We start from the raw sequence: 10,911 nt of genomic DNA on the forward strand, positions 1-10,911 counted from the left end.
ATTCTGCATGTGCAAAACTGGCTTGCACCCGTTGTATGTGAACGTAGAGCTTATCACACCCGATCATCACGTGGTGTCTCAACACGAAGAACTGTCGCAACGGTGCATACTCAGGGAGAACACTTATACCTTGAAATTTTAGTAAGGGATCATCTTATAAAGCTACCGCCGAACCAAGCAAAATAAGATGTATAAAAGATAAACATCACATGCAATCAAAATATGTGACATGATATGGCCATCATCATCTTGTGCCTTTGATCTCCATCTCCAAAGTACCGTCATGATTTCTATTGTCACCGGCATGACACCATGATCTCTATCATCTTGATCTCTATCAACGTGTCGTCATATGGTCGTCTCGCCAACTATTGCTTTTGCAACTATTGCTATCGCATATCGATATAGTAAAGCAATTGCATGGCACTTGCATCTTATGCAATAAATAGACAACCATAAGGCTCCTGCCAGTTGCCGATAATTTCAAAAACATGATCATCTCATACAACAATTTATATCTCATCACGTCTTGAACATATCATATCACAACATGCCCTGCAAAAACAAGTTAGACGTCCTCTACTTTGTTGTTGCAAGTTTTACGTGGCTGCTACAGGCTTAGCAAGAACCGTTCTTACCTACGCATCAAAACCACAACGGTTTTTCGTCAAGTGTGATGTTTTAACCTTCAACAAGGACCGGGCGTAGTCACACTCGATTCAACTAAAGTTGGAGAAACTGACACCCGCCAGCCACCTGTGTGCGAAGCACGTCGGTAGAACTAGTCTCGCGTAAGCGTACGCGTAATGTCGGTCCGGGCCGCTTCATCCAACAATACCGCCGAATCAAAGTATGACATGCTGGTAAGCAGTATGACTATTATCGCCACAACTCATTTGTGTTCTACTCGTGCATATAACATCTACGCATAGACATGGCTCGGATGCCACTGTTGGGGAACCCAGTAATTTCAAAAAAATTCCTACGAACACGCAAGATCATGGTGATGCATAGCAACGAGAGGGGAGAGTGTAGTCCACGTACCCTCGTAGACCGTAAGCGGAAGTGTTATGACAACGCGGTTGATGTAGTCGTACATCTTCACGATCCGACCGATCCTAGTACCGAAAGTACGGCACCTCCGCGATCTGCACACGTTCGGCTCGGTGACGTCCCACGAACTCTCGATCCAGTTGAGAGTCGAGGGAGAGCTTCGTCAGCACGACGGCATGATGACGGTGATGATGAAGCTACCGGCGCAGGGCTTCACCTAAGCACTACAATGATATGACCGAGGTGGATTATGGTGGAGGGGGGCACCGCACACGGCTAAGAGATCAATGATCAACTTGTGTGTCTATGGGGTGCCCCTCCCCACGTATATAAAGGACGGAGGGGGGAGGCCGTCCGGCCTCTCTAGGCGCGCCAAGGGGGGATAGGACTCCCCCTTTCCTAGTCCCACTAGGAATAGAAGGAAGAGAGGGAAGGAGAAAGGAAAGGGGGGCCGCCCCCCTCACCCAATTAGGATTGGGCTTGGGGGGGGGGGCGCCCCCTCCTAGGCTGCCTTCTCTTCTCTCCCACTAAGGCCCATATACTCGGGGGGGGGGGGGTTCGGTAACCCCCGGTACTCCGGTAAATGCCCGAACTCACCCGGAACCATTCCGATGTCCAAACATAGCCTTCTAATATATCGATCTTTATGTCTCGACCATTCCGAGACTCCTCGTCATGTCCGTGATCATATCCGGGACTCCTAACTACCTTCGGTACATCAAAACACATAACCTCATAATACCGATCGTCACCGAACGTTAAGCGTGCGGACCCTACGGGTTCGAGAACTATGTAGACATGACCGAGACTCATCTCCGGTCAATAAGCAATAGCGGAACCTTGATGCTCATATTGGTTCCTACATATTCTACGAAGATCTTTATCGGTCAAACCGCATAACAATATACGTTGTTCCCTTTGTCATCGGTATGTTACTTGCCCGAGATTCGATCGTCGGTATCTCAATACCTAGTTCAGTCTTGTTACCGGCAAGTCTCTTTACTCGTTCCGTAATGCATCACCCCGTGACTAACTCATTAGTCACATTGCTTGCAAGGCTTATAGTGATGTGCATTACCGAGAGGGCCCAGAGATACCTCTCCGATACACGGAGTGACAAATCCTAATCTCGATCTATGCCAACCCAACAAACACCTTTGGAGACACCTGTAGAGCATCTTTATAATCACCCAGTTACGTTGTGACGTTTGATAGCACACAAGGTGTTCCTCCGGTATTCGGGAGTTGCATAATCTCATAATCAGAGGAACATGTATAAGTCATGAAGAAAGCAATAGCAATAAAACTCAACGATCATAATGCTAAGCTAACGGATGGGTCTTGTCCATCACATCATTCTTTAATGATGTGATCCCGTTCATCAAATGACAACACATGTCTATGGTCAGGAAACATAACCATCTTTGATTAACGAGCTAGTCAAGTAGAGGCATACTAGGGACACTCTGTTTTGTCTATGTATTCACACATGTACTAAGTTTCCGGTTAATACAATTCTAGCATGAATAATAAACATTTATCATGAAATAAGGAAATAAATAATAACTTTATTATTGCCTCTAGGGCATATTTCCTTCACAGGATCTATAGGAAGTTGTTTTTGTAAACTACGAGCCGGACGGTTGATTTTTTTCGTTGATGCAGGCCGATGGGGTCTTCTGTTCATGAGATCATGACTCCCTCACATCCGCCATGCTGGTCTCCTCCCATCAATGGGTCAAAACCGGTGAATGCCGGGGGGGGGGGGTTGAATCCTGGACAGTTTTGAGAGTTGGGGGTTCTAATTTAGATGGTATTGGAGTTTGGGGACTAAGCCAAAAGTTTGGGGTTGAAATATGCACTTCTCCCTTATTTGTATACCGCCTCTCCCCCATTTATAAGTATTTCGGTACAGAAGAAGTATTTCCTTACACTTGTCATTTCATCGCGAGTCAAATTTTGTTTCGTACTTCCTTCATAATCTTTCCCTAATAATAAAGCACGGATTGACTCCGTGGGTTCACCGTCACAATACGCTTTCTTTTCATGTCATAATACACTTTTACGATTTGTATAGACAAAAACGTAATATAAACGAGGTGGTACTATTCTAACTTGCTCGTAAATTCGTCCGTAACAGTTTTCGTCCGTCCTTCCGTGCTAAATTTCGTACTCACCCAATCGCTGGACTGGGCCGTTTTATCCAACCCGTCACCAGCATGGGCTGAATTGGGCCTGGTCCACGTTAAAAAACCATGCAAAAAATAGCTGCGTAAGTTTCGAACTCACGACCAAGCCCTCCAGGCCGGACGAATGCAGCCACTCAGTTGGTCTGCTTCGGCAGGAAAACAAGGTTGCTACCAGAATAATAGTCCCGCCTCGCTCCTTTGCACATGCTCCCATCGACTTTTATACATCAGGAGCCTTGCCTTATCAGAAGTCAACAAGCAGATGATGGAAACTGAACGAAGGAATTGACCCCAAAAAGTGGGAAGAGGGAGCAAAGAAATAAAATTTGCAGCGGGATCCTAAACCTGGGAATAGCGCAATCGGCATCGGGCAAATTCATCGCGTACTCTAGAAACGAATCGGGCGGCCAAGAGCAGGTGATTTTCGCCGCGAACAGACTGAGCTATACCTCGCAAGTCTATCTATTGGGTACGAAGCTTTGATAAATTGGTTTAAATTATACTTTGCAACTTACATATTTCTCTAACTAAAAGTCTGCATTTTAATGAGCAGATTCGCTAAATTTCTGTTGATTGAGATTTAATGGAGTCTCCGTCGCCTTTCCAAGCCGTTGGATACAGGCACACTAAGATCTTCTGACTGATAGGAAACTTTTCTTCTTCTTATTGTGATGTCGAACAGAAAGAGATGCGTGGGTGCAGTTCTACTCTCTCCAAAGCGTGCGCGTTTTTGTAGAGAGAGAGCCTGCAATCTACGTGAGAAACTTGTGTCTGGCCAAGTCCAAGAAGTACAAAAAGAAAAGGAACATAATATAATTTTGCAAACCAGATAACCAACATTTTCTAAAAAGAAAAATAGCATAGAAAAACCTTTTCGCTTATGAATATTAACACATAATTGTGTATATAAATAATCACACTTCAATGCACCACTACTCTCCCATCCGGTGATAGTGTGATGATTGAGGCAACGTTGAGGGATATGAATGTGGATTCATCAACTTTTTTCAACTGCGGACACCAAAAATTTTACTCCCTCCGTTCCTTGAAATAAGGTGCATAGATTTTTGAGAAAAAACCCGAAATATAAGGTGTATTGCATTGCACAACTCGTTTGGATAATTTTTTAGGGATTTGATTACATTTTTTATATTAGGCAAGCTCCTCTATTTTCTCATGTCAATTAGTCAGGTGTAATCTCGCCCAAAACTTGTGAAATTTTCCTTCCACGCGCGTTCTTTAATTTCCATGCCAAAAACTATACACCCTATATTTAGGAACGGAGGGAGTATCATCTTTGACGATGGTGGCGAACATGGAAAGTGGCAACATGAATGAATCACTAACAACATGTGGTGATTTTTTTTCCTTCTGGTGCAACACACGACGTATTAAATTGTTGCATACAAAGGTTAAATGAGACCTTCTTTTGAAAACCACAGTACAAACGTAGACTCACAAATATAAAAATTCAACATAGTATAAGTCTGTTTGCATTCAAATGTTTTGAAATTTCCAAAAAGAAATAAATTAGTTATTAAACTCTTGAATAGTATAGAACATGCCAACATCTGTATGTCCTACTGAAAATAAATACACCACTCATCTCCACCCGGCAGAATATCTTAACTCTATTCTTCATGGTCCGGACACCAACAATCATTTTTTAGTTACTGCCACTGAGTGTCAGTTTTTTAAAGATAATGAGTGTTCATAATTGTTCTTGGTTTAAAAATATATTCATATTTTAATTTGTTCACAAAATCATTAAAAAAACAAAAAATGTATGTGTTCAATAAATGTTCGGTTCAAAACATGTTCCAATTCTAATTAAAAAGTTAAAAAATGTCCAGTTTCTTAAAAAGTAAAGAAATATTCGTGTTTTCCGGAAAAGCAAAAGATAAAACCAATTGACAGTTTATTTCATGCACCACTACTCTTCCAACAGACGAAGGTAGTTAGGCTGTTTTCCACACTTCATGCTCCGAACAACAATAAGAGTGTAACCTTATTTCCAATGTTTATTGGAATTGGATATAAGAAATGAACATTGGTACAATTTTTTTGCCCGGTGCAACGCACGGGCATTTGTACTAGTGAAATATAAGAGCGTTCACGAGTCAAATTTTGTTTCATACTCCCTCCATAAAGAAATATAAGAGCGTTCAGATCACTAATAAAGTACAGAGGGAGTAGTTCATAATTCTTTGTTCCACCCCACATTTGAAATGTTGTCCGGTACATTTAATTCAACTTTCATTTGTACGTCCAGAAAATAGTAGTCAGGTTTCTTTTCTTCCTAACTCGAAAATAGTACGATGCACATGCACTTGTTGACCACGCCATGGCAAAAGCCGGCCTTTTCCTATTTCCTTCTCGTTCGAAACTACTGCGCATTCCATCCTCATCCTGCACAAGTTGGCATCTTATCTCCTGATCCTCTGTTCCTATATAATCCTTCTTCCTCCTGAAGCTTCGCCATCGTAGCTGTGCTGCTTTGTAGCTCCATTCCTCCACCATTTCATGTCGCCCCACCCTCATGTGCTTGCCTTATTCAACTGTAGCAGATTCTGTTGTGTTTCCTCTCACCTACAACATTGGATGACGCTGCATTAAGCAAAGAATTATCTTTAACTTTTACTATAAGTCGGGAATGCCTCTGAATAAAACAAGATTGTACCTCAAGTACCTCTTTTTATGCGAAGGGTTTTCATTTTTGCACAACATAATGTCCAAACATCACACCCCCAACCTTAGTCAGAAGTTCTATTTCCATTTTCTCAACCGTCCAGCAACAATCCGTCACGAAAAAGCCAAGCCTTGGACGAAAACATTAGCATAATATGCGTACACAGCACCACATAGGAATAGTTTTTCCGGCAATAATAAAAACAACTCTGCATAATCCTGCATTCTCATGGTCAAAGGATATTACGTGTCAGCAAAAATGATTCATAAAAAGGATTGACTTCAGAATTTGGAATTGTACTTGGCTACGAAGTTTTGTTCCCCCTATGCACCTTTAGAAATAGAACAAAACAGAATGTTCAGGTTTATCAGACAGATAATTTTGGTAATAAATGACAGAACCAGATAAACCAATAAACATAATAAAGTACTCCCTCTGTCCCAAAATTCTTGTCTTAGATTTGTCTAAATACGGATGTACCTAGTTACGTTTTAGTGTTAGATACATCCGTATCTAGACAAATGTAAGACAAGAATTTTGGGACGGAGGGAGTAATTCTTAGCAGTTTAACATCGAAAGATGAACAACAAAAACATGAATATCAATGGTATGACCTGAGGCATAGAGCACCACATGTACATGAAAAAATGATAAGGGTAGGAAGAATGTTCTGAACTTTTATATACTCCCGCTTGTGCTGGAAAATTCATCGTTTTACAACGGTGCAGTATCGGGACCCGGATCTAAGGCATGCAAATCTAGCTGTAGTGGAGCATACAGGGAGTCGAGATTCGCGTCTGGACAACAAGAGCCATACAGACTGGTCCATGGGCGCCAAATACTCTCGGAGAGCCCGGAACAATGGTCCAGCAGTCCTACATCGGGATCACATCAACCGATGTAGGGGAATCCATCGTTACCACACAAGTACTATGCAGGGCTGGGAATGAATCCCCAACGCATAGTCAAGTTGCTTCACCCTGCATTTGATCGACTGCTAGCAATTGCACATCAAAGATTCCGACCCGAGATCCAGGCCATATAACTCAACCGGGAACGATCATACAATTGTTGACGCAATGCAACTGGACCGAAGCGTCAACACCTGGCATGGTGTGATAAACTCCCGAGCTCCCAGTGCATGTATTGCTCGATGTGTCCGAGCTGGAGCGTCAGCACCTGGCGTGGTGTGATATAACTCCCGAGCTCTCATAACACATGCGATACTACTCTGTATCGAAAGTCCGCTAACAAGTACACAACCCAAAATTCAAACCCCTACACACAACATGCACTTATCATGCATGCAGTGTGTCGGAAACAACATGTATCACAAGTTCGCAACACAAACTCTACGACTCGAAGCACATATATTCAAAGGTTCTAAAGAGCAAATCGTAGCAGTGTTATTTACACACAAAGGTCACATGACCCAACATACAACAAGCATCAGCAGAAGCAAAATGTGTCTTAGTAAAGACAAGTTTAAAAAGGGGCACAAGAGGCCTGAAAGAAGATACAACGACCCTCCCAAGGCACCAGGCCGTTGTCTGGGACCTTCTTAGTGGACATCAAAGTCCACTTAGAGACCACCATTGGGTTTAGTGGTCTCCTCTGCAACAAGTTAATTTGTAGCCACTTAGAAACCACCATTGGGTTTAGTGGTCTCCTCCGCAACAAGTTAATTAAGCTACAAATGTACTCCACAAGACTTACATCAGGAACTATCTACTCATGCTCAAGTATCAAGGGAAAAGGTATTTGGACTAGTTTGTAGAATTGCCAGCATTGACCTTGGGTTACTCATCTCCTAGTCGCTGACAGTGGGTCCGGTCAAAGCATACGTCATCCAGGCCAGACCTGACCAGTGGGGCCTACTCGGTTTAACATTAATTCTAACTACAAGGATTTGGCTAATTAACTAGCACCTGGGTCCCACATGTCAGCTTCATATGGTCTAATTAACCGGGTGCTTAACCACTAACTAAGCCGGCCACGTCAGCTCGCTGGAATTTAGCCAGTGGCGACCATTTCCCATGGCGGAGATGCACCGGAATGACGCTACAGACAGCAGTTGGACGTGCGGTTTGGCGCTACGAAAAGCTAGGATGGAGCCACGTCAGATGGTGGTGATGGCAGGCACTAGTATAGCCGCAGCTCGCCGGAACCGAACTCGTGGTGCCGGTGCAACCACAGCGTCGACCGGATCGACGGTACGATGCAGGGGAGCACGAGTTGATAGATAGCCGATCTAGCCACTGCGATCTCCCGGGCTTCCTCCAGTGCATCCATATCGTCCGGACGCTCCAGCTCTGTAACAAGATACGTGACCGGAATCATGCTCGAGGTCACTGGGGAGGACGGTATATACCATGAAAAACGGAGTATAGCCAGTAGACCGGTATGGCGTTGTTCTCAGGTTCCAGAGGACGCATGGAAGTTCTTCAATCCACTTCCCATCGGCCTTATCCAGTGATTTCACCAACCTCGGTTTCAGACCACCGAGGATCAATCCGTTTGCTCGTTCGACCTGCCCATGGACAGCAGATGTGCCACAGAAGCAAAGTCAAGTTTGATATTGCGCTGACTGCAATAATCTCTGAACTTCTTGGCTGTAAAATTTGTTCCTTTGGCCGCGATAATGCTGTGGGGCATGCCACACCGGTATATAATGCATGATATGAATTTGATGGCTAGCTCCGCAGCTTGACTGGTGACGACTTCGCTTTGATCCACTTGGTGAACTTGTCGAGAACCACTAGGGGATATTTAAATCCTCCTTAAGCCTTCTTCGGAGGTCCAATCATGTCCAGACCCATACCAGCAAAAGGCCATGTAATTGGGATAATTTTGTGGGCTGTAGCTGGTAAACGACTGATTTTAGTGAAGCATTGGCATCCCAGGCAGTTTTTGGTGATGTAATCCGTGTCTTGCTTTGCCGTAAGCCAATAAAAACCATGCCGGCAAGCGTTGCTCGCCAGGGTCCAAGACACCGCATGCTGTCCGCAGGTGCCAGCATGGATATCAACCAGGATTTGCCGACCTTCTTCAGGAGAGACGCATCGCTGGAAGACAGGTGATGCTGCGCTTGTACAACTCTCCGTTGTGCTCGGCATACGCTGCAGATCGGCGAACTATGTGCCGGGCTACTGTCTTGTCCTCGGGGAGCTCACCTTGGATAAGATAGGCCAGGATGGGCTCGGTCCAAGCCGGAATTACCGCCATGACCTCGTGGGCTGATGATGTTATCTCAGCCCCAAGCCACCGGTCTCTGCGTTTGCGTATGCCAGGGTCTGAGCCCTCGGCCTCTGTGTGGTCAGGTTCAGAGCCCCCAACCTCCGAGGCCGGTTCCTGGTCAGCCTGCAACTTGATAGACGGATTGAAGAGCTGCTCGAGGAAGATGTTTGAGGGCACAGGGTCAGGCCATGCACCCATCTTGGCCAGTGCATCAACCACTACATTGTCATCACGTTTAACATGGTGGAACTCCAATCCGTTAAACCGACCTGACATCTATTGTACCGCTTCCCGGTATGCAATCATCCGTGGGTCCTTGCCCTCAAAATTTCTGTTAATCTGGGATACAACAAGGTCGGAATCACCACGTACCTTGAGCCTTTCGATACCCATGGTTACAGCATGTGAAGGCCATGCAAGAGACTTCATATTCGGCAACGTTATTGGAGTATGTATATAGGATTTGGAGCACATAGCACATCTTATCACCTGTTGGAGATACCAGGACTACCCCAGCCCCCAATCTGGCAAGCATCTTTGATCCATCAAAGTACATCGTCCAATGCTTGTAGTTGATCCGCCATTTTGGTTGCTGGGCTTCCGTCCATTCCAAGATGAAATTTGCCAGGACCCGTGACTTTATGGCCCGGCATGGCTGGCAATTTATCTCAAAGGGCAGCAGCTCGATCGCCCACTTTGCAATCTGGCCTGTGGCTTTCCTATTATTGATGATGTCAGACAAGGGAACCTCACTGGCCACTGTAATGGGGCAAGCTTGAAAATAATGCTGAAGTTTCCGGGATGCCATAAACACCACATATGCGATCTTCTGGTGATGGGGATACCTCGTCTTGCACGGGGAGAGCACCTCTTAAACATAATAGACCGGCCGCTGCACCTTATAAGCATGCCCTTCCTCCTCACATTCGACCCCGCACTGACCACCTAATTGGTGGCCGAGATATACAACAACATCGACTCTCATGTTTGGGGTGCTGTGAAAATAGGGTTAGCTGCCAGCAACCTTTTGATTTCTTTCAAGGCCGCTTTAGCTTCCTCGGTCCAGACAAACTTATCTGTCTTCTTCAGCAGCCGGTATAGAGGGAGCGCCTTCTCCCGAGCCTGGATATAAACCGGCTCAGGGAAGCCATGCATCCGACTAGCCTCTGCATTTCCTTCAGTTTGGTCGGGGTATCCGACTAGCCACGCATTCGAAAGCGCCTTGATTTTCTCTGGATTGGCCTTGAACTACGCTAGAAGACGATAAATCCCAGCAGCTTGCCGGACGATACGCCGAAGACACACTTGTACGGATTCAGTTTGATGTTAAATTTTTGCAGGTTAGCAAAGGTCTGCTGCAGTTCGTTTATGAGGGTGTCGGTTGTTTGTTTTAATGACCACGTCGTCGACATATGCCTCAATAGTTTTGCCGACCTGCGTATGCAGGCATGTTATCATACGCTGGTACGTGGCTCCTGCATTCTTGAGCCCAAAGGGCATCGTTATATAGCAGAACGGACCGTACTTTTGTGATGAATGTGGTGGCCTCCTGGTCGGACACCTTCACCTTAATCTGGTGGTACCCTGAGTACGCATCCAGGAAGTCCATCAACTTGTGCCTGACCGTGGCATCGATGATCTGGTCAGTGCGTGGCAGAGGGAACGGATCCTTTGGGCAAACTTTGTTGAGGTCCTTGAAAGTCGAAACACAAGCACCAGGTGTCATTCTTAGGCACCATGACT

General features: G+C 45.1%; 1 protein-coding gene across 1 annotated transcript; it reads right to left on the bottom strand.

Annotated features, from left to right (window-relative positions):
• Positions 1-8,979: 8,979 nt before the first annotated feature.
• On the bottom strand, positions 8,980-9,444 carry LOC109745123 (uncharacterized). Its single transcript, XM_020304261.1, has one exon. The coding sequence runs from the start codon at positions 9,442-9,444 to the stop codon at positions 8,980-8,982; it is 465 nt and encodes a 154-aa protein (XP_020159850.1).
• Positions 9,445-10,911: the final 1,467 nt, after the last annotated feature.

The sequence above is a fragment of the Aegilops tauschii genome, chromosome 6 (genome assembly GCF_002575655.3).
Source record: "Aegilops tauschii subsp. strangulata cultivar AL8/78 chromosome 6, Aet v6.0, whole genome shotgun sequence".
NCBI lineage: Eukaryota > Viridiplantae > Streptophyta > Magnoliopsida > Poales > Poaceae > Aegilops > Aegilops tauschii.

Coding starts and splice junctions, on each gene's coding strand:
- LOC109745123 (XM_020304261.1), bottom strand. CDS start 9,444: ATGTCAGGTCGGTTTAACGGATTGGAGTTCCACCATGTTAAACGTGAT.